The sequence below is a fragment of the Crinia signifera genome, chromosome 6 (genome assembly GCF_055691185.1).
Source record: "Crinia signifera chromosome 6, ASM5569118v1, whole genome shotgun sequence".
In the NCBI taxonomy this organism is placed as follows: Eukaryota; Metazoa; Chordata; class Amphibia; order Anura; family Myobatrachidae; genus Crinia; species Crinia signifera.
In genome coordinates this window covers 175,454,851-175,481,809 of record NC_139222.1, presented here as the reverse complement: position 1 = coordinate 175,481,809, position 26,959 = coordinate 175,454,851, and the positions used below count along the sequence as shown (strand labels likewise).

Here is a 26,959-nt window from a genome sequence, read left to right as displayed (position 1 = left end):
CATTTAAATGCCGAAATTTGCGGGTCTCAGAGGAGGGGGCAGAGCTAAAACAACGTCCTGTCCTGTCCCTGTGCGGATTAAACCTTCACGCTCTCTGTTAAAGGAATGGAGCCAGAAGATTGTTGAGAGGATGACATTGGTCTAGGGGACATCTGCACTAAAGCAGTGACCGACCTGCAGAGGGCCGCAGCCCACACTGGTTCTGGCTGTTCTACCCTCTAAGCTGGCGCATACAGGGTATGTATCCCAGGGTATAAACTCTGCATGCACTCAATGTGATTTGGGCTCCCTCCCCCATTGCAGCAGACTGCCCTTCTGTCAGGATTATAAAACCACACAGCACTGCACAATGTCAGGCCACGTATAGTACTGAGTAAATATATGCCAGCACTTATCTGTCTGCTGCTGTCGACCTTCTGCCTCCGGTCAGCGGGTATGGAGATGTACAGGAGAATCCGTCACCCTGCCGGTACACGCTTCAGCTCCGCAGTCAGCGAATCCCAAAACAGCGACAACAAAGTGCAGGGAAGAAACCATCTGTCCCTGCTAAAGCGGGGTCCGTGGCTCAGTGGCACCATCTACCCCCCTGCAGCTGCTCCCATAGTGGCGATTCTCTCATTCCTAGTGCCTCCCCTACAAGCTGGGATCACTTGGAATTGCCTGCAGGCCCTGTAACAAGCTGCTTTCTCTGAAGAGAATCAGCTTGCAAACCCCATGTAAAATGGCGCAGCCATCACGGAGCAGCCATCACGGAGCAGCCATTCCCAATGACACCCCCCCTCCGGGGAGCCGGTTTAGGGACACCCCAGGGCCCAGGCAGCCTCTTAAAAGAGACTGAGTAGCACTGCACAGAGACCAGTGTCTCTCTGTGCACAGGGCACTGACAGGACACAATTCTGTCAGCCCCTGCTTGACAGTATGAGGATTGTCACAGAATCCTCACACTGTTTCTTACCTAGTTAAGTGTAAAATTAATAAACTAAAAAACACCTAACTCAAATCTTCTGGCTGCTATAGCAGCCTTTTCAGCATAGCACCCACTCCGGTGGGCACCTAACAAGAACTGAGGATTCTGGGATGCAGAGGGAGGAGCCTACCTCTCAAAGCTTTTAGTATAGGCGCCTGGCTCCTTCGGACCCTCCTACATGCCAATGTGAGCTGTGTCACCAGGACCATTGAAAGAGAAATTTACACTAAATACACACAAGAAACAGACTTGCGTATTTCTCAAGATACATCCAAGTGTTCGTAAAATTAAATTTCCTCTGGTATACTGAGGAAGCTGCTAACAACACAAAGAGGAAGGGAAATGCGTTACTGGTTGCCATACCAGGATAAGGCACAGCTTTTACAGACCAGACCTTATGTCATACTTAACAAGGCCCATTTATGACAGAGTGGATTAGAGCAGCAAATAGAGGTACTGGTTGATGCAAGTATAATAGATAGATAGATATCTATCTGGTCAGATCCTGAATGTGGATGATAAACCATACTAATACATGTCCTAAATAACCCATACTAGCAAATATCTAATAAGGAACTCTCAATTGTGGCTATAAAATATACACCACCACAACCGGGTCATCTGCCGCTGACCCCCCCTCCCCCCTGCAAGTTTGACTCCGTTAATTAAAAGCTGTCGATATCGCTTCTATGGCTGACTCCCCCTCGTTGCAGGACCATAGACATGTCAGTAACACTCTTTATTCTAAACATGTACACATGTGCACATATATTTATATGAGGTGGTGTGCGTGTGTTTGGGGGTGGGCACCAATATTTATCTTTCCTCTTAAAAGCCAGCAGGGGGCCGAGAGCCGCTCATTAGATATTCATATATTCACTGCTCCTGATAATTACATATGCACGATTGGGAGCAGTGCAAGCAGCTTCCTACCTGCGTGCCCTGCTAGCTCTCCTGGGGGGCAGCTTGTGCTGCCTGGGTCCCGGGGAGCCCTCCCCCCCCCACATACATTCTGGGGCAGGCAGGGAGACTTCCATCTGCCTGCCTGCCGCCGTCCCCCGACTCCCTGCGGCGTGGTTAAGAATAGTCATCAGGGGCAGCGAGCGCCTGCGACATTGAATACTGTGACAGGGAGGGCTGGCAGCGAAGACTCCAGCCCTCTGGAACACGGCGACCGTGCAGCGAAGCCTAAACAGGATTCGCTGCACATGCCGAGTATTCACATTTAATACTGCCCAATGTCTTAACCATTGTTGATGAAAGAGTTGTATTTTCCATATAAATTGTAACATATAAGCAGGATAGGTCAACACATAATTTAGTTTATCAGAATTGATGAGAAAGTGTGTCACGACCACCATGTCTGCTACCTGTTCCCTCTGTGCTATGTCTAGCCCTGGGTCCACTGACAGGGTATCTCCTGTCCTGGCGCTCACCTCCGCTACCAATACTCATGCTGGTAGTGTGCATGCGGTCATCGCAAGGTGACAGCGGTGGTGTGTGCCTCTGTGCCGTGCGGGGTCTGGATGGGACCTAAACCGCCATGATGGGTCCGTGTCAGGTTAGGCCTCTGGCTGGACATGCCGGCTGCAGCGCATCCGCGCATAATCACCGACGGCTGGTTTCTGTCGCCAACTCTGGCGGCGGCCATCTTTCAGGATTCCCCAGCCTATGCTGCACGGCTCCATTCAAGTGTCAGCCAATCATGACGCAGCTTCCCCTTCAAATACTGACTCGCCGGGCAAGACCGGCAGTCAGTACAATGATGTCTATCCGCACACATCATTGACTCTCCCTGGCTATCTGTAGTTACCACTGCAGTTACTGTGCCTCTGGTGAAGTTCTCCTTCGGTATCCTGCTGATCGTCACACTGCCTGAACCATCCATCACAGAACCTGCTGCTGCCTATATGGACTGGACAAGGTTAACCCCTCAAAGATGTAATATCTTTCTCCTTATTCCTGACGGTTATTCTCTGTGGTCATCCCTGGTTTGCAGCTACGATCTCATTCAGCACAGCTTCTCCCGGACTTCACCATCCAATCCTTTATCCTTCATCCAACCATCTAATCCTTCTTCCAATCATCCAATTCTTTATTCAATCATCCAATCCTTATTCAATCATCCAATTCTTCAATCAATCATCCAACCTTCCAGTTGCCCAATCATTCAATTACCAATCATCTTCAAGCTCTTCAATAAGCATTGTATATTCTTGACTTTATCAGTTACCAATAACTACAGTTTTATCAGTGTGTCATTATTCATCTTCTGTACTGCAGTATCTTCATTAAATAAGGTTTATTTTATTAAATTGCCTTACTCCCTTCTGTCGTTAATGCAACAACCCTATATCAAAGCACCCAGCCTCCGTAACACTCCAGCTGGTGCTTCACAAAACGTGATAAAGTGTTCCTAATCATCACTTCTACCACAATAGCCCTCTAATAACCACAAGAAATACACTTCCTAAAAGTGTAAAATATGTGAATACACTTACTTTGCCTTTGAAGGCAAAAGGGGCCAAAAAAATTCTAGATATCAAAGTATATGTATGCAATTTGGGGTCCCATGTGCATTGGGTTGGGGGTTTTATGTGCAGCCATCAGGTGAACATCATGTGTCCTTTTAAGCACCCACGATGTATCGCATCAGATTTCCACTTAATTCCTCCAGCAGCTCCTTGGTATTCCTTTTACATGCAATAAATTGCATGCAAAAAATGGACCTGCCAGGGAAGTTCAAGGGAAATCGGGTCTGACTTGTCTGAGTCACAAGTCAGAAAAAGTGTATAAGTGAATCCCTTAATCAAAACTCCTGCCATAAATCTCTGGAGAGAACCAATTAATTCATATTTAATAAATAAATAGTTTCACTTTCTATAAAAGGTGCCATACACTTGTCTGATTTGATCCGATTTCACCCCACTCTTGATGGATTGGGCCATGGAATTGTTACAAATTGGAAGTGTTTCATGCCCTCCCTCGGGATTCGATGCGCGGTCCCGTGCGCATCAGACCTGAGCTGGAGGTCAGACCTAAAAAGTACCCACGATGTGCCGCTGATGGCTGCACATAATATCACTATCTAGCATATCCAATGTGGGGGCTCCAAAAGCCAGGTGGGGGGACACGCCTGGAAGGTGGACACAGAGAGCTAGGCAAAGTTTTAAAAAGTTATACAAATTAATAGGCAGCCGCTGAGAGAGCTCTCTCCGCCAATCAGTGGCTCCCCATTATATGGGTTTATTTTACTGCAACCTGGCTCCCTGGGGTTTTTTTTTCTATTCACCCCTGCCCAGCTCCTTCAACCTGCAGCTCTCTTGAAGTATTACATATGATATTAAGTGCCTAATCATATGTGATCCCTCCTGGGATCTGCAAGGGAAATCAGGTCTGCCTTACCTAATGTATGAGGGCCTTACACTGTTTTACAGTTACCGAAAAACAGTACTGTACATCCAAGTTTTGACTAACAACATTGATAATGTTTATAGCAAAGGGTATCCCGAACCAGTATAAGTTTCTCTCTTACTATCCCCTCTCCCAGATGCCTCTCATACCGTTATGTGGAGTTATATTTATATGAGGCTCTCATGAGGTACCCCCTACTACTTATATAGTAACAACAATTTGTAGCAAAAACAGGGAAAAAAGATAAGTAGAAAAGATGGGGAGGTGGATGTCATCGTCCACCTAGGCACAAATGACCTGGTTAATGCTGAAGTCATGGCCGTAAAAGATGAATTTAGAAAGTTAGGAACTGCTCTAAAACAGGTGGCAACCACTGTAACTTTTTCAGAAGTATTGCCAGTACACCAAGGGGAAGATAGAACTCTGAGAATCAGAATCTTCAATGTTTGGCTAAGGAATTGGTGCAATGAGGAGAGATTTGGATATTTAGGTCAAAGTCAAGCTACCTGGCAAGACAGAGCCTTATATAAAAGTGATGGCCTGCACCCATCTTCAAGGGGAACGAGAATATTAAGTGAGAAGTTTGGAAGCTTCATAAGCAACTATTTAAACTAGCAGAGGGGGGCAGTGAACCAAATTAAGAAATCTGCTCCCCCAACCTAGAGGTATTGTCTCAGCAGGAAAATGGAACAGGAAGCCTATCCACTGCAACAAAAGATAATACCAATCAAAACCGAATAGATATAGGCAGAAAGATGAACATAGCTAGCAGCAGGAGAAGCACAAACACAACTTTAAGAGCTATGTGTGCAAATGCTAGAAGCTTAGGAAATAAAATCCCAGAACTAATTGCAATAATGACAAGGGATGAACTGGATATTGTGGCTATTACAGAGACATGGTGCAATGAAAATCATGACTGGGACATAGCTACAGAAAAGCAACAGAACTTTGTGTCAAAAGAGTTAGGAAAAACACACGAAAAAGGAAGCCATTGTGGTTTGCAAAAGAAGTAGCAAGTATTGTGAAAGCAAAAAAGTTGGCCTTTAAGAAATTTAAGAAGACGCAGAAGAATGAGGACAAAGAGGTGTATCTTGTTAGACAGAAGGAGGCTTAGAAGCACAGGCTGAAGAGAAAATGGCCCAATCAGTGGGTAAAGGGGGGAAAACTTTTTTAGGTATATAAGTGAAAGGAGAAAAACAAAAAGTGGAATAATAAGACTAAAGACAGAGTGGAAGTTTTCTTTAAGAGTGACAATGTAATAGCAGATAATATTAATAATTATTTCTGCTCAGTATTCACTGCTGAAAGAGAGGGGAAGGGGCCACAATTAAGTTGCAAGTATAGTCAGAAAACTGAGGGAGAAACAAGTACATTTACAGAGGAGAAAGTCCTCACAGAACTCTCAAAACTGAAAGTGGATAAATCAATGGGGCCAGATGGGATACATCCAAGGATACTAAAAGAGCTCAAAGGGGAGCTGGTAAAACCAATAACAGAATTATTCAACCAGTCACTAGCTACTTAAGTAATCCCAGAGGACTGGAAAACAGCGAATGTAGTCCCACTGCACAAAAGTGGAAGCAAAGAAGAGGTAAGCAACTATCGACCAGTGAGCCTTACATCAGTGGTAGGGAAATTGATGGAAACTCTCTCTTAAAAGAAAGAGTTGTAGAATCTCTCAAAACCAGCAATTTACAGGATCCAAAACAGCATGGGTTTACTGGGGGAAGATCATGTCAAACAAATCTTATTGACTTTTTTGACTGGGTGACTAAAGTAATAGATCAAGGTGGGGCTGTAGATGTAGCTTATCTAGACTTTAGTAAGGCTTTTGACACTGTCCCACATCGCAGACTGTTAAATAAACTTGAAAGCTTGGGATTGGATTCTAAGATAGTTGAATGGATAAGAGCGTGGTTGCAGGACAGAAAACAGAGAGTTGTAGTAAACGGAGTACAGTCAAAGGAGGGAAAGGTTACAAGTGGAGTACCCCAGGGATCTGTACTTGGACCAGTGCTTTTTAATATCTTTATTGGTGATATTGCAAATGGAATGGAGGGTAAAATGTGCCTTTTTGCAGATGACACAAAGGTATGCAACAGGGTAGACACACCAGGAGGGGTAAAACAAATGATTGATGATCTAGATAGATTAGAGGAATGGTCAAGAGCATGGCAACTACAGTTTAATGCCAAAAAATGCAAAATCATGCACTTGGGTTGCAAAAATCCAAAGACTAAATATAGTATAAATGGCACTATAATGGAAACTACTGAGGAAGAGAGGGATCTAGGTGTGACTATTTCAGGGGACTTAAAAGCAGGTAGGCAATGTAACAAAGCAATGAAGAAGGCAAGTCAGATGCTTGGTTGCATAGGGAGAGGTATCAGCAGTAGAAAGAAAGAAGTAATAATGCCACTGTATAGGTCATTGGTACGACCTCATCTAGAGTATTGTGTTCAGTTCTGGAGGCCATATCTCCAAAAGGATATAAATACATTAGAGACTGTACAAAGAAGGGCAACTAAAATGGTGCATGGCCTACATCACAAAACGTACCAGGAAAGACTAAAAGATCTTAATATGTATACTTTAGAGCAGAGAAGGGAAAGGGGGGACATGATAGAAACTTTCAAATATATCAAGGGTTTTAACAAGGTACAGGTGGGAGACATTCTTCACAGAAAGAGGAGGAGCAGAACACGAGGACATGCACTGAAACTAGAGGGAGGAAGATTCAGGGGAAATTTGAGGAAGAATTACTTCACAGAAAGAGTAGTAGATAAGTGGAATAGCCTCCCATCAGAGGTGGTAGAGGCAAATACAGTAGTACAATTTAAACATGCTTGGGATAGGCATATTGATATCCTTACAAAAAAATAAGGATCAAATATGGTTTGAGGTAACATGTTTAAAAAAGGGGCAGACTAGATGGGCCAAGTGGTTCTTATCTGCCGTCAAATTCTATGTTTCTATGTTAGGTTTAGGTCTTGGGTGCACTGGGATCAGTTACAATAAAAATGTCTAACTTTATTGGTACGGTATGTATTAAAATTGTTCAAGATTATAAACTCAAATAGTGAAATATTATAAGAAAGGAAAGTGCAAAAGTAAGAAAATAGTGCTTTAAAATAATATTCCTAATGGGCCATTATGTATTTATTCTCCTGTTATTATATAGAAGTCTGTTGATAATTAGTTATACTTCTTGTTAGCTGTGGCCGGTCAGATGCTATGCACAAGATCTCTGGTTCACGTGCCAAAATTTTATTTCAACCCACTGCTAAACCTACTGTACATATGTTCACATCGCTGAAAGTACTGTATTCTTGTACCTGGAATTGTATTCAGTGGGGGTGTCGATGGATCTAAAATCACTATTTGTAGTGAGATTTCCCCCTCTTTCTACGAATCTTTAAAATATTTTTTTAATGCTGCTGTCCCCATATATTCTGGGTACATTCAGCACTGCTGCTTGTTCATACAGCTGCATACTGTGCTGATAAGAATACAGCTTTTGTAAATATCTGCTGGAGAATTGCAATATACATGAACTCCTTTTGCTAAGGTGTTACAATTCTGATACAATAATCACAGCATGAGTGAGAACACTGTTCTGTTTAAATTTGAGTCTCTATCGCGCTGTTCTGAGCACGGCACTGCCACAATATGCTATGGTCAATTACATTTCTGTGTACATTCTACATCTGACTGCCACATATACATTATAATCATATTTTCAGGATCACATAATAGCCCAATAATAGCCTTCGGCCATTTCACCCATTGGGCTTAGTCAAGGCACCCTTTTAAAATTTGAAAATAACCTAGCAACTGGTAGCAAAATACACAAACAGTGGCTAGAAGTAGGTAGAACACCATAAATTATGGAGGGGACTCCAAAAATATTCATGCAGAATGTAGGAAAAAAAAACAGTGATGACAGATGACAAACATTTATTTGCGGTCTCTGAGAGAGATCTCCCTGAACTAGGGAACATTTTAATGAAGTGTGGAACTGAATAATCAACTTCCTATGACTTTTCATAACTTCACATTAGGTACATCTTTCTATGTTCTTTAGTGCTGGATAGGACCCAATAGATTGAATTAAAAAAGGTAGAGGAAATCCTTACAGGACTATTGTTCATGTTGATATCCTACACCAGCTTTAAAATTTGTCACCTACACATTCCTGCTCCAAATATTCCATTTTTGTCACAGCCCAAAAATGCACTATTGGGTTCAATGCTGGTGATTGTGGAAACCACTGAAGTATAGTTAAATCATTGTCAAGTTTGTGGGATAAGTTAGAGATGCTGCGTGCTTTGTGACATGGTGCATTACCCAATTGTAAAGTGCAGTGGCATTATCTGCATTCTGTAAGAAACTGTTAACACATAATTATCCTGAAGAAGCCATTAGAATACAGGAGGTCTGGTCATCAAGGATATCACACAACACGCAGCAATACTTAGGTTGGCTCTGATAGCATACCAATGTGGTATTCTTCACCCAATGGCCATTATTCAGATCTGATCGTAGTACAAATTTGTCAAAATGGGCAAAATCATGTGCACTGCAGGTGGGGCAGATGTATAGAGAGAGTGTTAAATCTGTGTGAGTTATTTTGTTTCTGTGCAGGGTAAATACTGGCTGCATTATTTTACACTGCAATTTACATTTCAGTTTCAACACACCCCACCCAAATTTAACTCTCTGCACAGGTTACATCTGCCCCACCTGCAGTGCACATTGTTTTGCCCATTTTGAAAATAAATTTGTACTGAGATCAGATCTGAAAAAGGGCCAATGTGTGTCAAAAATCATTCCCTACTCCATTACCTTACCACAGAGTTCATGAAGTTATATTGTTTATATTGCCAGACCTGGTAATGCCCAATTCAATAGCCTGTTCTCAGAAGCTGACAGGAGTGGAACCCAGAATTGCATTATGCTGCCATTGTCCAACTGTTTAAAGATTCAGTGTGCTTTAATTTAAGAGATGCTCTTCTGCATAACATGTAGTTGTAATTCATATCATGGCCAATGAGTAAATGATTCAGAATAGGGACTCTAAATGTTTAGGGATACAACCATGACATTTGCCCAGCCAATGTAAATTAACAAATGGTTTCTCATATGCAAATTATGGCAAATTAGGCTTCTGCATTTTATTTATAAAAAAAAAAAAGCTTTAAAAGTTTTTACTAAGTGTCCTGGTATATTTTTAATTTGCATACAAAGATGAAAAGATGACCAATTAATTATATTGAGTAGATGATCATTGGTTTTTAAATAGTGCACACTTCACTTATTTCCACACAGAACTGAATGTCCTAAACCTAGTAAAATGCAGCAAAGGCAATACAATATGAAGGAGAGTTGCAGTATGCAATTAAGGATCTGACTGTCTTTACTTCTGTACTGAAGTTCAAACAAGACTAAATGTGCCCATACACCTTACAATTATTGTATACAATATCGCATATCATCGCATCTCGGTTTTGCGATGAGATTTATTACTTTTTGTACTAGATCTCATCGCAAAACTGAGATGCAATGAGATGCGATATTGTATACAATAATTGTAATGTGTATGGGCACCTTTACTATAATTTTACACAGAATAGCAACTCTCAACTGTTTAAAAACATTTGTAGGTTTACAAAATATGTATGTAAATTCAAAGCACTGGCTGTTCAACAGCACTATAAAATTCACAACTGATGCATTTCAAGCGAAATAAAGTTGGCCAACAGATTTTGTGGCTCATGGGTTCCATGAACACACACAGAAACTTCTGATACATTTGCAGCATGAGGGCAAATTAAACATTATTAGATAATCTCCTTTCCAGTAGAAACTTGTGGGTGTAAAGGTGTCAGTCAGTAATGATGATCTACAACTGTCCAGGCAATAAAGTGTATAGTGCAGCTGTTAAATAAAACAGCAAATAAAATATGTTTTCTTGAATAATGTCACATTTTAATGTAAACATCAAAGAATGTACCAAAATGTGTACCGGGAAAAAAAAACTTGGAAGCAGCACAATAGTTTCTTGAATTTTTTTTTTTTTGTGGATTTTTTGTCCTTTCTTTCCAATTTCACTGAAGGGGAGGATAAGTTAAAGCCAGATTACAAACATTTATGCATGCATAGTGAAAAGAAACAAGATTTCTTTACCAAAATCACACAATTGTTTCTTTGTAAAATAGTTATTAAATCTACTGAGCACCAACATACCTAAAAATGTATTCTCGGCTTTCATCACCTGGTTACAAAAATCTATCAAATAAATGTTACAAACAAGCTTTTTAACATTGCTTGTCAGAAAATAAAATGCAGAACGGATTTTTTTTATTTTTTATTTTAAAGTATATCATTTTTTTTTTTAATATATATATTTTTTCACTTTTTTCCTGTTTTCGCACATTTAAAATGTGGACACATTATTCTGTATTTAAAGCAGTGTTGTACGCTTATGTATTGCCTCGCAGAGGTATCCGTATAGTGTAACAAACCAAGCTAAACTATATATATATATATATAAAAAAAAAAAACACAAATCTACAAAAAAAATTCAATTATATATACTGTATGTGCATATATATATATATATATATATATATATATATATATATATATATATATCTATCACATACATACTTTGCACATCTAATGGTCTACAGGCAAAGTACATGCCACTACAGAAATAAGGAAACAAAATTAAAGTGTAACGGTCATTGGTATCCCTCTCCTATTTATGATTTTATGATTAACACATCAAATGTTTATCAAAAAAAAAATAATAATAATTGAATGCATCGTTCCATAAAGATTGGTACCATTATGTGATTAATTTGAAAAAATAAAATGCTTTCAAAATGTACAAATACCATTATAAGCACAACAAGGCTGCTTTATTTGAAGCTCTTCTTGATTTAGGGACTAAACACAGCCAATTATTATACGTAGTATATTTGTATTCGTGTGTCACACAAGTTGGATTTTAGGCAGCCTCAAGAAATGCTGATAACTCTTTGTCAGCAAAGATTAGGTAAATGAGGACTGCTGTTTATCCACTTATTGCAACAACCTGTTATACATTATCAATTCTCAATTTATAATAAGGTACACTTGAATCCTTGCTTTATCAGCTGCTTCTTAGGTCCCTAAGAAAAGAAAGAGACCAACTTAAAAAAAAAAAAAAAATATTCTCTACAAAAATGATTTAAAAGGCAGCATCTCCTCATTGGAAAAAAAAAGTTAAAACTGAAAATGTAGAAGTTGCTGCAGTCATTTAAAAAGAAAAAAAAAGAAAATAATTAAATCAGTTATAACATACAATTTTTACATTAACTGGCTATTTCTGGTACAGAAACCCAGTATTTGATGCCAATGTCAATTGAATAAATGTAAAGACTAGTTACAATTTTTTTCTTTTTAAATACAACTTTGACAAAATTTTTATATTTTCTCTTAATTTTTTTTACTATATTTTTTTTCTTTTCTTTTTTTTTTTAGATATATTTATATATATATATATTTATATATAGCCGAAGCTGCTAATTGTAATGCAACATTTATGACACATGAAAAAAAAAAAAGTTATACATAAAAAGGTCATAAGCCTGCCCCACATTAAAATTTGCAAAAAAAAAATTAAATAAAATTAAAAAATATATTTTTTTCCTTTCTTAGTTTTATTCGCCCTGTAACAAATTGCAGATTTAGTAAAGCTGTATGTGTGGATGTATATTTTGCATAATATAAACATACACACACACTTTTTTTAATGTGTGTATGTATCAATGTGTATGTGTCCACATATAAACTACTGGAGAGGAGGGAAAAGGGGGGGGGGGGGGGGGGTGTGAAGCACCAAAAAAATTAATATCACAGCCAATGGTATTAGCCTGTATTCTATGGTCATGTATAAAGATCAGCATTAGCAGTTTCAATGTCATCAAAAGTGAGAAGCTTTGATGAGACTATTTATGGGTTACTACTAGGGGCCAGAGTTAAGTAACCTTTGACTGATGTTCTTAAAATGTTAATAGCAATAAAAAATAAATGTTCATGGAGAAAATTGAAAACCTCAAAACTATTTTGGAAAGTAATTCTGACAGACTAGTACAGGCTGCCTGTGGATTTGGCTATCGGCAGTACAATAGGTGTGCAAAATACTTGTAGACACATACACAAAGGCACAAGAACACACTTTATGCACGCACAGACAAGAAAAACAAAATAGCTTAAAAAGTACAGGTGAGGCTATTGTTTACTCATTTACCAAAGCTAAAACAAGGTCTTTCTACAAAATGACAGAAAAGAAAATAAATTGTATAAAAACAAAACACAATAGAGAAGGGGGATCTACTTAAAATAGGAATAGAAGCCATTGTTACCTGATGAACTCCCTAAGCTAAGTTCCTGAAATAAAGACAAAGGGTCGCTATTTTTTTTTGCCTGTTCTGGCGGGGGTTTGGGTTTCGGAGGGGCACGCAGGGCACTTGCGTAAGACATGGTGGGCTTGTTGGAGCCTGCATTCTGCTGGACTGCTACAGCTCCATTGGGCTCTACAATCTGTTTGTTGGGCATGAGAGGGGGGAACTGGCCCAAGTGCTGCAGAACATTGTAGTTGAAGGAGTTTGACATCTGCATGTTCTCCGATTTTAGATGGTCGTCTGGAGCTTTTGACATTTTCTGTGGAGCAACTGGACAAGAATATGAAGAAATGTTAAAACATTGGCCTTAAAACTGTAGTACATTTCAATATGTTAGGGGGTAAGAATAATGATGGAAAAGGAAGGGTGCAAAACAAAAGAGGATTTAAAAAAAAAAAACATTTTCATCAAAACAGGATTGGTAGTCAAGTGCAAACAAACCAAGGCTGGTTGGGAAAATAACTGGTGCCTGTGCATGATAATGATCACAGATCCCGTCTCAAATCATATTTGTAGCCCTTAAAAAAATTAATTCTGTGTTTGTATTTGTGTTTGTAATGTTATCTTGTGCATTTCATTCAATTTATAGCCAATTAATCACTACGGATACAGATAAAAATTAATTAGACATGCAGGCGTCCTTTACACTACGGAATAACCTGGATTTACTAGTAAACTAGCACGTTAAGGGGGTTATTCTTCTCACGGGGGACCAATGTTTTGCGTCTGCGCATGTGCAGATGCAGAGTATGAGCGGGCATGGTGAACTACAACCATCAGTGCTGACAGGGGGCATGGGGCACAGGCCATGGGAACGCCCAGCGTTTTATGGGCATTCCCAAGAAATGCTGGGCGTTTCCATGCAAATCACACAATGGTGTGGGTGTGGGCAGCCGACGTCAGCTTTTCGCACAGGGTGCTCGCAGATCAGAGACATAGGTGTCTCAGATCTGCGAGGGCGCTGGAGAAATCATTCCATGGAAGCGGGCCATCAAATGCAAATCATCCATTAGCAGCTGTGCGGGGGGGGAGCTTGACGTGCAAAGGGGAGGAGACTCGCAAGACTGCAAAATCAACCAGAGTAAGGGCCTAAGCTCCAATTATGCTTGGAGTTTGCAAGAGCGAAGAATTACACTCATGCAATACCTCAGGAAAAATAAGACCCATACTTTTTCCACATTCTATCCTTTTAATCAGAGCATTGAGATATTTATTAGTCTGCCTACAGAACATAATTAAGCCAAGATATATTGACTTGATTACCAACACGTTACAAGAACTTGCATATGAAATTGCTTAGTAAAACCTCCCCAAAAATACTGTTAGTGCATTGTGCAAGGTATGTTAGCAAAAATGTTATTTTATTTTTTTCATAATATGTAACCATGGAAAGGCGGTCTACACAGAATGATAGCATGGTTACAGGCGTACAGAACAAGCCTCTTGCAGATCTTTAGCCACAATGTGACTTCGCAATATCACTGGAGATCTAGTTGACTGCTTTCCCAAAAATTTGGTAGTGGCCACAAAGTGGTTGCCTCCAATGTGTGCAGAAGGGTACAATATTCTATCAATAAACTATTGTATAGAGACAGTAATAGTGACAACTGCAAGCTGTAAAAACATTACCATTAACAAATATGTAGAGGAAAGGCAACACTTCAAGACATTAAACCATCCTCACCTAGCATGTCCCGGGGCGTTCCCGATGGATTAGATCCATTGCACGGAATGTTCTGATAAGGGACTGATGATGCAGCATTGACCCAGAGCTCTGGAGATGAATAGTTGTATGAAGGAGGCTTAGTGGGGTCTTGAATATCTTTACACTGTGCAAGGTTTTCTTGACAAGCAGCCAATTCTTCAGAACCTGCATGTGCCGAGCTGGCAGAGATTCTTCTTTGGTACAGCGGCCTTCCAGGTCCTCTAGGTTCATACTGGAAAGAAAATGAAGACACATTTCATGGAGAGCCCTATACATTGCATATTCATTCAGTGTCACCTCTCTATTTAAGCAGAGGTGTAGCCTTTATCAAAAACAGCTTTATTTCACATACAACAACATCCTCAGTCTGTACTCCATTTGCTAGGCTATATTGGTAATGAGAAATACACCAAACTACAGCTTCCCAGTTCCTTTTGTGCAAGAAAACTCGCAAAGAAAGTGTGTGTGTGTGTGTGTGTGTGTGTGTGTGAACAAAAAGGCATGGGGATTAATAAGCTAGCCAAACCGCAAAATGGCCAGGTGGTTGGGTTGACATTATATAATAACAGATACTAGTGCCAATAATTGTGACGTGATAAAAAAAAGATCATATGCACCATGCAGCTAAAGGTGGCCATACACCTACCTATTTATCTTCAGATCTGGCTGGTTGGAACAAAAACCTGGTAATTTCTGAATGAAAGATTGTCAGTTTTCCAGCATTTCCAAACAAATGGTCAACTGTCATTTGCTCTCTCAACCATAACCATGTTTTTTTTCCAACCAGCCAGATCTGAAGATAAATATGTAGGTGTATGGCCACCTTAAGAGAGACTTGAAGTTACACACTGTAGTTTAGTGGGAAACTAACCATGTAGTGCCTTCAGGAATACATATGTAATACCACTTTTACACCAGAATACCGGGTAGTACCCGGGAAATCGAACACGGGAAATTGCCAGGGTATGCCCTGCCTTAGACCCCATTTACACTGCAATTCAATCCGGGTTATTCCCGGGTAAGGCCCCTTCACACTGAAAACGGATCAGCCCTGTCTTTCCTTGCTGGTGTCATTAAAAATGGACCTTTGGGCTGTTTGAGATGAGGTCACAAGAAAGGGAAAAGGGAGGGAGTGGGTTCTGCTCCCAGCATTGCAGCAAAGATGGCAAACGGAGTAGCTGTGTTGCAGTTTGTGCTGTACTTTTCAGCAATTGAGAGTTTGAAGCAGCTTCTCACCCTGTGCTACTTGCTTCACACTTGGAGGAGGAGAGCACAATTCTTGGCTGAGAGGTCTAGATCTTGACACCAATATTTGTGCCGAAGTAGAGAGCGCGTGGTAACGCTGCTGCTGCGCTGCTACATGCGCCCTGTGCGGGTCTCCAGCAGATGACATCATCTGCCAGAGCCGCAGAAGCACCAATCAGCTCTTTGCGCCCCTCTACCCACTAAATAACCCGGATAATGACCATTTACACCACCCTGAGCCCCGGATAAGCCCCGTGTCCGACCCTGAACATTTGCCGGGTCAGATTCCCGGGGAACAGTACCCGTGTTATTTTTTTTCAGCCCATTTACACCATGCCCTGCCCTGGACTGGAGCGGCAATATCACGGGTCCAATCTCTGGTGTAAAAGGGGTATAATATGAATATAACAATACTATGTGCTCACCAGATTGGGAATATAGGGAGGGGTGCACCAACACTTCTAACAGTTTATTGTTAGAAGATGATTTTTAACGATAAATCGTTTACATCATATAGCGTGTACACATAAGCTCGCCCCAGCAGGTTAGGGAACAACATCCTCTGTTGTCCATACACACAAACTCCTGGACAACAAACTCCTGGGCGTGGCCACAGACAGTAGATTATTGGTCGTTTGAAAGACTGCATATTGTGTACCGCTACAGAGCTTGACAAGTAGTTCAAAGGAAATTTTGATAATATCAGATAATCTGCACATACTGTAGTATAATGTGTATTCAGCTTCAGAGCATGTCATTCCTTCTCATGACAGTGTGTCTATTTCTACAGTGTTTGACAAACAATATTATATTAGTATAACATTTCTTTGTAAATGAAAAAAATATATACTTTCAGAACATTCAAAGAAGAATGACAGCTACAAATGAAATATATAAGCTGTCAGACACTATGGTTATCCAAAAAGGATTGATATGACTTTATATTACACATGCAGAACAAACCTTAACTATTTTCATAGGCATTGTGCATTCCTAAATACACCAAACTAAAGTTGGTTTCACCTGGGTTTATTTCTAATATTGACCATGCACCTGTCAAGCAGAGACTAGGCCAAGAGCTACTTTACTCTAATTGTAATTAATAAATATGCACACATGATATGTCCTTTTTATAGGACAGAAACAGATACTTATAGTATCGGCATTCTCTGTCCACCTTTTTTATTAGAGAGCTCTTATGATGCTCAATACCCATAGGCCTCACAGCAACACACACTCTCGCTCTCTAAAGAACATTATCACAGGAAGAAAATAATGGCACCATTCAGTATGTTCCCTTTAAAGTTGTTATTATATCAGTGCAATAGTTCAGATGGTATCAAGTGATAATTAAACGTCAATTAGCCTCTATGAACATGTGACACCAGCTAGATTAGAATGATTTATCAATCAGTAAAATTAATCATCATTCATGTAAAAGCTTGATGCTGAGGAGTTTCCTTGTTGTTCAGAAATAATTTACTTTCTTACTGAAGTGAATATTTCTGCATGTTCCCCCTGGGCAGTGACAGCTCCTCTCTACATACTTTCACACATGAGAGATGCTTGATGTCAGCCGCCAACTGGCTTATGTAAGCAGTGAGGGCAAGTTTGCACCTGGGTTTTCAGGGGAGAGGGAATTACACTATCAAACTGAGAAATATAGGCAACTGAAAGGGAATCCATTAAAAAAAAAAAAAAAAAAAAACTATATATATTTACTATATTCAAAATATAGTCAAATCTATTATGCTGTTGGTCAAAATAATGCCATCTATTTAACTAAGAAATGTTTTAAAAATGGAACTTGTTGCATACATAGTGGAGGAAGCAATATTACGGATTGGAACAATACACACGAGAATGCAGTTTCTCCATACATGTCAGCGCATTTGAGGGAAAACCAGATGGTAAGCTTCAGATCATGTGATGGCCTGCAGCCTCCAGACCAGGCATAGGCAACCTGGAGCTCTTCAGCGGCTGTGAAACCAAGTCCCAGCATGCCACGCCACAGTTTTAGCACTCCCTAATAGCAAAACCATGGCACAGCATGCTGGGACTTTCACCACAACTAGAGAGCCACAGGAACCTTGTGAATGGTAGAATATGGCGTATTGGAACAATAGCTAATGCTAGAGAGTAAACAGCCTCCATTCACAAACCACTGAGCACCACTTCTGAAAAACTCAAATTACCCAGTGTGAAGCACTTGATATATCGTCACATTTGCACCAGCAATTTATATTCTTTAACTAAAAGGTTGTTCCTTTTTATAGGCTGGTAGTTTAAGCCTTAAAATGACACAAGATGCAATGTAAGGAGAAAGAATTTCAGTGACGCTCATATCCTTTATAGCGTGTTTGAGGAGAACCCCCAGCTAGCAGACCCAAATCTTCAACTTCCATTAACGTCTGCATGACACTAAGTCGCACTTTGATCTTCACTTTCAAAGGGAGAGATTAGTAAAGAGTCTGCCCACACAATTCCCCCAGTCAAGGCGTATGTATTGGCCAATATCCAATCATTTAATGAATCTGCATAATCCAGTAGAGGACAGGCTTCATTAGTGATGTTCCATTTTACAGGCATGGCCTTTACAAAAAGAAAAGGGTTACAGGCAGCACCGCACGACAGGCACATCACCAAGGCACTGTCTCTTTCATTTAATATTAAAACTGTGATGACGCATGGAAAGAAGGGAAGCTTGTATTTATATTTTATATGCACAGCTGAAAAATACTGTCACACATTCGTCACGTAAGTAGCTTATACCTATAAGTCCACAAGGTGATTAGAACCACTATATAAGCACGCATAAAAAGCAGCATAGATAGAAATGTTTGTAGTGGGCCAGTCATCACTAGTACAACTATAGAAAAACAATTAATAAAGGAGTCCTTACTGGGACAACTAAGTTCTACCAGATGCCTAATAAGCTTCTTCTCCCAAGCAGTTCAACCTGATAATCAAGCCGAGGAGGCCCAAACTTAAATGCTGATACACTGTTACTATGCAATATTATCCAATTCTATCTACTGTTCCCCTATGGCTCAACTAATATGATTGTTTGCCTGTATTGTTCCCTTACGTGTCATATCTACCCTGGCTGTTGCGTATGCTAGGAATTATTTCCAACATTGCAAGTATACCTGGCCAATAAAGAGATTTCTGATTGGGGATTATTGATCCCTTTGGTGATTTGAAAGCAGTTTTTTTTATTTTCCTGTGGTTAACGCTCATCGAGCAGAAGTGCTGTGTGCACCTACCTCTTCACCAAATTAATAATTACTACTAAAGTGATTTCCTAGCTTCTTACACTTTAAATGTATTGATTTAGTGTGCACTTCTGCATTTTTGGGAAAACATATTGCTGTAGGTTTCCACATTTCTGTTCTGTGCACTGCATAAATACCTGTGCTGTATGCAAGGGCACTGAAATAAACATATCTGTATACGTGATGTTACCTGTGGATCAGTTTAGTTTTACATCAAACACATACATATACATACTATAGATTCTTCTTTTGCTTTGTCATTTGCTGGAATACCTTCCAGTGTCACTATTAAAGAAATGTCTATACACTGGCGTTAAACAGAAGGAAAACAACAAACCAACATTACTACAGAAGGACTGTATTACAATCTCAAACCTCAGGATCATTATGTGGTCTATCCTCACCTTTACCATAAAAACACCAGGACCAGGACTACCCCTCATGGCTAGCAGGAAGCTGTGGAGGAAACTACCAAGGCCGGCCTACGTAGCAACACTTCCAGTGTACTTGAATGTGCTCCCCACTTTCTCACACCACCCGTTCTGCTCCCATGAGAATCGTAAATGTATGATTATCAAAATAATTACTACATTATCCCCATTTTGAGGTCCCCTGCAAAAGGTGTTTTTATGGCACCGCCGCATCCCCCCCCCCCCCCCCCCCCCTTCCAACAGTGTATTTCTACCTCAGTGCTATTCCTGTAATGCAGGCATGGCCTAACTATGGCCCTCCAGCTGTTTTTAAACTACACATCCTTGTCCTAGTTTTAGCATTCCCTAATAGCATCAATGTTGCAAGGCATGATGGGACATGTAATTTCACAACAGCTGGAGGGTCATAGTTTGGCCATGCCTGCTGTAATGTGTACCTCCACAGGTTGCACACATAGTGCACCCAAGATGGCTGCCTCACCTGGTACCTTGTTAGGCTGGAATATATAACTCGTGGAAGTTATTACCCAAAATGCCTGCACCAACAATACATTGTGCCTACTGTGCTCTCAAGGCTTTATTTTATGTCTGTGTGACTTATATATTGCTGTACAGATAGCGCAGGGCTTGTCTTTGCTGGGGATGGCGGAGGACTCGCCACCCGCCATCCCCCGCCCCGCGCCATCTGTATGTCGGAAGGGGACGCGCGTGCACGAGGTGCACGCGCGTCCCGTTCCGACGGAGCTTTTGCCCGGGTCCCCGCCGGCTTCCCCGGGTCCCCGCCGGTCCACACCGCCCCCCCGCAGCCCCCCGCAGCCCTGCCCGTCTCCCTGAAGCTGGAGACGGGCAGGACTGCACCCGCCGCGCCGCCTCGCCGCCCGGCTATTGAGACGCTCGTGCGTGGGAGACGCACGAGCGTCTCATTCAGCCAGAGCGCCAGATTGCTGGCGGATCGCCAGGGACACGGTCCTGGCGCTCCGCCAGCAATAATAACCCCTGCTCCATCTGTACTACCCGAATCCCATGTATTATGTGCATTGTTTTGATGTCTGTAAAACGCCTTGAGTCCTGTTGGAGAAAGTGCACCATATAAATAAAACTTTGAGCTATAAAAATAAAATACATTTAAACTACTCCAATCAGGCCCTTACCTCTTCTAGATTGTGGAGTGATGATGTGGATACTGCGCGAGGGGCAGGTGGATGAAATGCTTCCTGACCAGCTGATTGTTGATGGTTCTGTACATGGATAAATGGGTTCTGTGGTGGTCTGTGCTGTATAGGGGGCATGCCATAATGAAACCCCAGCCCCATTAAAGGATTTTGTTGAATGTTGGCGTAAGCCCAGGATCCATCGTGCTGCAGATATTTCATTGGTGGAGGGGGTGTCATGTGTTCTGATGGCATTGTATAGGGGCTGCTGTACACATTTGCCATGTGCTGTGGGAAAGCGGGGCTGTTATTGATATCCATATCACGGCTGTTTTCGCTGAAGTTGGGATAGTGGCCACTATGGTTGGAGGATGGGGAAGCAAGTGCTGGTGGGCTTCTTGGTTGTACTTGTCTGTACTGTAGCAGCCTAGACTGCGGAGGAGGCATCTCTGTGAGGTCTCTGTTATCACTGCTGTGGTCATGCTGAGACAGCTCCCGTAGAAACTCTTGGAACCTGAAGAGACACAAGATGAAGACTTTGAGGGTTTGTCATTTGTTTTTTTTTGCTAATGTTCCTCTAAAATACAAATCTGCATTAAATGACAGCACCCAATCAACAATTGGATATTATCTTGGGCAAATGCAAGATTGGTTACTGCATTGTAATGGGGCCCACACACTAAACGATCTCACTAGATTGCTTAGAAAATGCCCCTATGTTGCTCCTTGTGTAGGGGATACGGTCATTAGGTCTACACCAACTAGGTCGACAAGCATTGGGTCGACACCACTAGGTTGACAGGCAGCAAGGTCGACATGGGTCTAGGTCGCCGGTTATTAGGTCGACATAAGCATTAGGTCGACATGGGCTAGGTCGATAGTAAAAAGGTCGACATGGGGTTTTTCACTTTTTTTGAGCCGACATGTGCAGACAGGCGGTATTTCATGCCCTAGTATCCACTAGGGCGTGGTGGGAGAATAAAATAGTGTGCCAAGCGTAGCGAGCCACCGTGCCCGAAGCATCGCAAGCGATGTGTGGGGATGCAGTGCACTTCAAACTGTATCCATGTCGACATTCGGGTAAAAAAAAAACAGTGAAAAACCCCATGTCGACCCTTTGACTGCCAACCTTGTCCATTTCGACCTAATGCTTGTGTCGACATAGATCCATGTCGACCTTGTTGCCTGTCGACCCAGTTGGTGTAGACCTAACAACCCACATCCTTGTGTAGTGGCCATAGCGACTGCGCTGGAGAACACTGTCCCTGACAGATCACTCAGCACACATCACTTACACATATTGCTGTGCATCGCTGTGTGCTGAGCGATCCTGAGCGACCTAAATTGCTCAGATCGTTCAGCAACATTTCCCTGTGTGTAGACTCCTTTAGTGTAGATTGACATCTGCAGGCAAAAAAAAAGCTAAAACTGAAAAGGAAAAAAAGGCAGAAATAATACATAAGAAAACGCCAAAAACACAGACGACATCCAAAGTCGATGAGACGTGTGTCAGGATACCAAATTAAATATTAGAGATCAAGGATTCCTCTAGCTTCTTGTAAAGCGTTCCCTTACTCTTATTTACTTAGGCTATTGAGTGTTCACAATCTACAAATGTTTATTTATTTCAAAAGGCCACTCAAAACTTTCCCCTTAATCTTGCCCATGTGATAGGCCTATGTATAGATGGAACACAAGGAACTGAGAAAGTGTTATGAGTAATGTACTTCTTGTTCAGTTTTGCTTTTATAGTGCAAAGGAAAGAATATCACAACTTAAAACAAACTGCAGAGAAGACAACTTAACAATAAATAACTCATAATGGAATTACACAACAGATTTGAAAAAATAAATAAAAGAAATTAGCTTAAACAGGTTAATGATGTCTTTTTGATACTCATATAGCAGGTCTTGCAGCCGGTTTAGACCAAACGAATATAATATGAGCAGACAGCTCTACACTAAGTAAATACCTGTTGTAAGTTGTCTCTGCTTCCTCTTCACCACTACTAGGTATCTTCCAGTTGGGTCGTACAAGCTGCTGTTGGGCCAGACCCATTGCTTGCATGTGGGGGTGGTGTGGGTATGCCATGTTGGCTTGGCTCAGAAAGGCATTATGTTCGTTCCACTGCTGTAGCCTAGTCTGTTGCTGTTGCCTCAGTGTCTCCAAAGCTACATTACCATGCATGCGATCTAGAAACAAAGATGATGTCAGTTCCCAATGTACTAAACCATACTGGAAAAATTTCTTTCATAAGAAATATCATTTCTATGTAATGCCATTTCCATTTATAAACATCTATTCTGTGTTAAATGTAGTATGACGAGAATAGGCACATATGAAATTATAGTTTCCCTATCTCTTTGTTAATAAATAGCATAGCAGTAAAACAATGTCACTGGGCTAGCAATGTCAGGCAGTCCTTTCTAGTTCAGAATCTTAAAATGAAGTAGCAGTTTTGTTAAGCAAATATCAACCGAAATGATTTGCAGGCACTAGGTCAATTTCAGAAATTTGACACTAGATATAAAGCCGCAGCAATTTAAAAGGCAAAACCAAGTTAGTTAACTACTTTCATTTGTTCAAAAACAAAAGAACACATTTTGATCTTTTAAAAAATATAAATAAGTTGATATCTTCAAAAATTTATATTCAAATGCCCAGGCCCCACCCTGTTATCACCCATGGTGGCTATAAATTCCCTATGACCTAACCAAGTGGCAATAAGACCATTTGTGGCATTAACCCTCCAGAATTTTTTAGTCCCTCAGTCATGCAGGAAGTAGCAAAGTAGGTCTCTGGAGGTCTCTGCTGATCTTGGCATTCTGAGACCATCAAGAGAAAATCATTTCTGCACCATTTGCAGATCTGATTTCCAGATACAAAGACAGAAGGGGATGGAAGAGTATGGCACTGGCACCTTTAGCATCCTAGGTGACTGTTCCAGCAGGGTGCGGTAAAGCTCAAAAACAACGTCTAGTTAGACAGTCAATAGAACGATACCACAAGTTTAACATGCATTAGTTCAACAGTGACAAGAGTTTCACAAGTAAAATGTCGACAAGAAAAGGTTGACAGGTTTTCATGTGTTTTTTTTTTTATGTTAATGTTGACACCCGAGAACGTGGACCCTTTGCTCGGCGTGCTTGGGGGTCACTTTAACATTCCCAATTGAAGTCCACGTGGATGGGAAAGCATGAAAAAGTAAAAAAAAAAAATAAAAAAAATAGTAAGCATTGAAAGAAATCCATGTCGACCTTTTACTGGTGTCAAACTTTTGTCACTGTCTAATGCGCGTGGAACTTTTGGTGTTGACCTAGTGACTTTCTAACTAGACATGGTCTGTTTATTTTATAATGATGCGTTAACATCTGCTAATCAAGAGCCTCTCAATTTTCATGAGAAGTATGGTGAAAAGTTTGCCGACTAGTCAGCAGACTGCCATACTGCAGAACAGGAAATGAACAGAACCATGTATGAGCTATTCTCAGGTTCAATTGGCCAGTGCATGTGTATGTACACTCACCGTTTGTACATGTCCATGGCTTGACCTTTGAGACAAGTATATTGGACCGGCAGGACCAGCCCAGCAGTTTTGGTGATAAGATGCTCTCCATAGTCATGGAGTTGATGTCACACATTTAAGTTGTAATTAATCAAACACATAGTAACAATCATAGTACTACTAACCCAAAGCCTCTCCAGCACCCATTGCTTGAGACCCATCCTCAATGTAGTTGTTGATGTGTGAAGACATAAGGGGGTTATGATGGGCGGCAGACCGTAGTTGGTTACTGACATCCTGCAGCATGGGAGGTGGTAGAGGCTGCTGCTCAGGGATCATACCATCTACACTGGGAGATGGGGGCCGGTGTGGAATAGGGTTATTGAAGAAGGACTGGTTGGGATTTGGTTGAAAGGCAGGCGAGAGCTGGGATGACTGGGGTGGAGGCTGCTGAATTAAATGGTTATGTTGAGGGGGAGGTGGAGGAGGTAACTGGTTCTGCAGGTCAGATAGATGGTTCTGTTGCTGGGATAGAAGATTCTGTTGTTGCTGTATAGAGTACGGAGGCCGCTGTAACGGAGATACATGTTGAAAGCTTCGGTTCGGCATAGGGTACTGAGGGTGTGGGGGGGTCAGGTGCATGTTCATCGGCCTCTGATTCAGATTATCTTTACGATGAAATTTAGGATTGGGGAAACCAAGGTTGGCTCGAGACTCAGGACTTCTTGTTTGTGCATTTGGGTCCAAGTCAACCTAATAGTGGAGGAAAAATAAACATAAGTATGACCATGTTCTCCACCCATTCAATAATAAAAAACTGTTACATATTTTTTTCTTTGGAAGATATAGGAAAAGCATATCAGATATTAAGCATCTTCATTTAATAGTAATAAAGGTGCCCACACACGCACCGATCCCGGCGGTGCGATGCTATACGATGGGGTGCGCGCTTCCGCGGCACCTCATCGCACAGTACAAAAAGTATGTGCTGCACATACTTTTTGTACTAGCTTTTTCTAGCATAGCATCGCATCGCATGCACATCGTATGCACAAGGCATACGATGCGATGCTATGTGTGCTAGTTAAGCCCACAACGCACGCTGGAATCGGTGCGTGTGTGGGCTCCTTAAGATAGTAATAAGACATATCAAACAGTCACAGTTTTCAAGCACAAATCCTAGCAATAAAACAATGAGCACAAAAAAATACCTGTTTACAGTCCAGTGGTTTTTTTTCTGGAGTTCGAAGCTTATTCATCTCGGCTGATTGATTGTTCTCACTTTTCCCTGGAACATTTGAAAAAAAAGAAAAGAAAAAGAAAGACAGGACATTAACTCAATTCAGTGTACTAGATTTTCTTGATGACATACTGTATCATGTTGGTGGTGCTTATGAGTGTTGGCTTAACAGGGTAAATGCATGAGTGGTAAGACAATGGGCGTGATGTAATGTAGTCCCAGTTTGGCGGCTGTGCTTGATGCCAGACGAACACATGCGTTTTCTTAAAGGGGCAATCCTTTACAAGGCATGGCTGCTGAACTCAGGGTTCAATCACATCCTGCCCAATATAATTATGCCATACATTACTCACACTGAATACATACAAGTAAAAAAAAAAAAAAAAAAAAAACACAACTGGTACTACTGCAAAGGTGGCATTGTGAGGAGCGGCCATATAATGGAAATACATTTTAATGCACTTTTGAGGAAAAAATATTTTGTTAAATATTACACATTGTTGAGATAAAAAGAAATATTCTTGATAGTAAATGAGGGAGGCAATAAGAGGGGTTGACTTATAAAGTAAACTGCTAATAAGCAAAGTGCTATATATGTAGAGGCATTAGAGGAGTATATACACCATTTATGTATTAATATGAAGACTGCATACAATACTTAATATGATGAACTGATGTTATAGGAATACATGAGGATGTTGCAGTCTCAAAAAATAAACAAATCTTTGTCAACACCAACCATTGCGGCTCAGTTCATGTTGATCCTTGTCAGTGTGCTGAATTTGTTGCCCAACATTGACTGGTGAGTGGTGGCCAAGACCAAAAGGAATGGGAGATCCCCGCCCATGTCCCTGGAGTAGATTCATGTTATAGGCCATTGCTGGATGGGTCATGAGCCGAGGGTCAACGGGAAACCTACTCTGGTAGTTTGGCGGCCACGGCACCTAAAAGAAGACAAAGTAAGTTACAGAAGCTATGATTATAGTGAGGCCACTCTTGTATTTAATTGCAATTACACAAAAAAATACTTTAAATGTGCTTGTGTCACATTTACTGCATCAGCACAACGAACAAAGACGTGATGATATCCTGTAGTCCGGCCAACCGTCAAATCTCCCAAACACCTGACTGGCAATACTGCACCATGCACACTTTGGGGTGATTTAACACCGCAAGCTAAGCATTCGGAGATAAAAGTAAGTCTGCACTGACTTTTATTTCCTTTGGTGTTCTCTAAAGAGGGGTCGGCCACGGACGTCAGCTATGCCGGACCGCGTTGCCAGGGGAATGCCCAGCATATTCATGGGGATGTCCATAAAATGCTGGGCGTTTCCCTGCTCCGGCCCCTGCCTGTACCCTCCCCTTCCTGTACCAACACCTCAGTGACTGATAGTTGCACAGCACATGCGCAGAGCTGCGCAATCGGTCCCCGAACGGAATATGCCAGGGAACTATTGATCAGGAATCAGGGCCTTTATTTTTCCCACTAAACACATCAACAATACAAATAACCTATAAAGCCAGTTAAATATATGACTTTTCTGGGACATACACCAGACCAACTTTCTTTCA

At 41.2% G+C, this 26,959-nt stretch overlaps 1 protein-coding gene across 3 annotated transcripts in view; it reads right to left on the bottom strand.

Moving 5' to 3' along the window:
* Nucleotides 1-10,348: 10,348 nt before the first annotated feature.
* The window catches only part of HELZ (helicase with zinc finger), a 138,652-nt gene continuing 122,041 nt past the window's right edge, over nucleotides 10,349-26,959 (bottom strand). For all 3 annotated transcript variants that reach the window (XM_083148191.1, XM_083148193.1, XM_083148192.1), the window contains exons 25-31: nucleotides 26,127-26,331; nucleotides 25,359-25,435; nucleotides 24,333-24,900; nucleotides 22,615-22,834; nucleotides 20,642-21,155; nucleotides 14,519-14,771; nucleotides 10,349-13,104 (exon numbers count right to left, since the gene is read on the bottom strand). In XM_083148191.1, coding sequence (XP_083004317.1) covers nucleotides 12,764-13,104; nucleotides 14,519-14,771; nucleotides 20,642-21,155; nucleotides 22,615-22,834; nucleotides 24,333-24,900; nucleotides 25,359-25,435; nucleotides 26,127-26,331 — 2,178 coding nt within the window. In that variant the 3' untranslated portion in view covers nucleotides 10,349-12,763. The remainder of the gene's footprint in view (nucleotides 13,105-14,518; nucleotides 14,772-20,641; nucleotides 21,156-22,614; nucleotides 22,835-24,332; nucleotides 24,901-25,358; nucleotides 25,436-26,126; nucleotides 26,332-26,959) is intronic.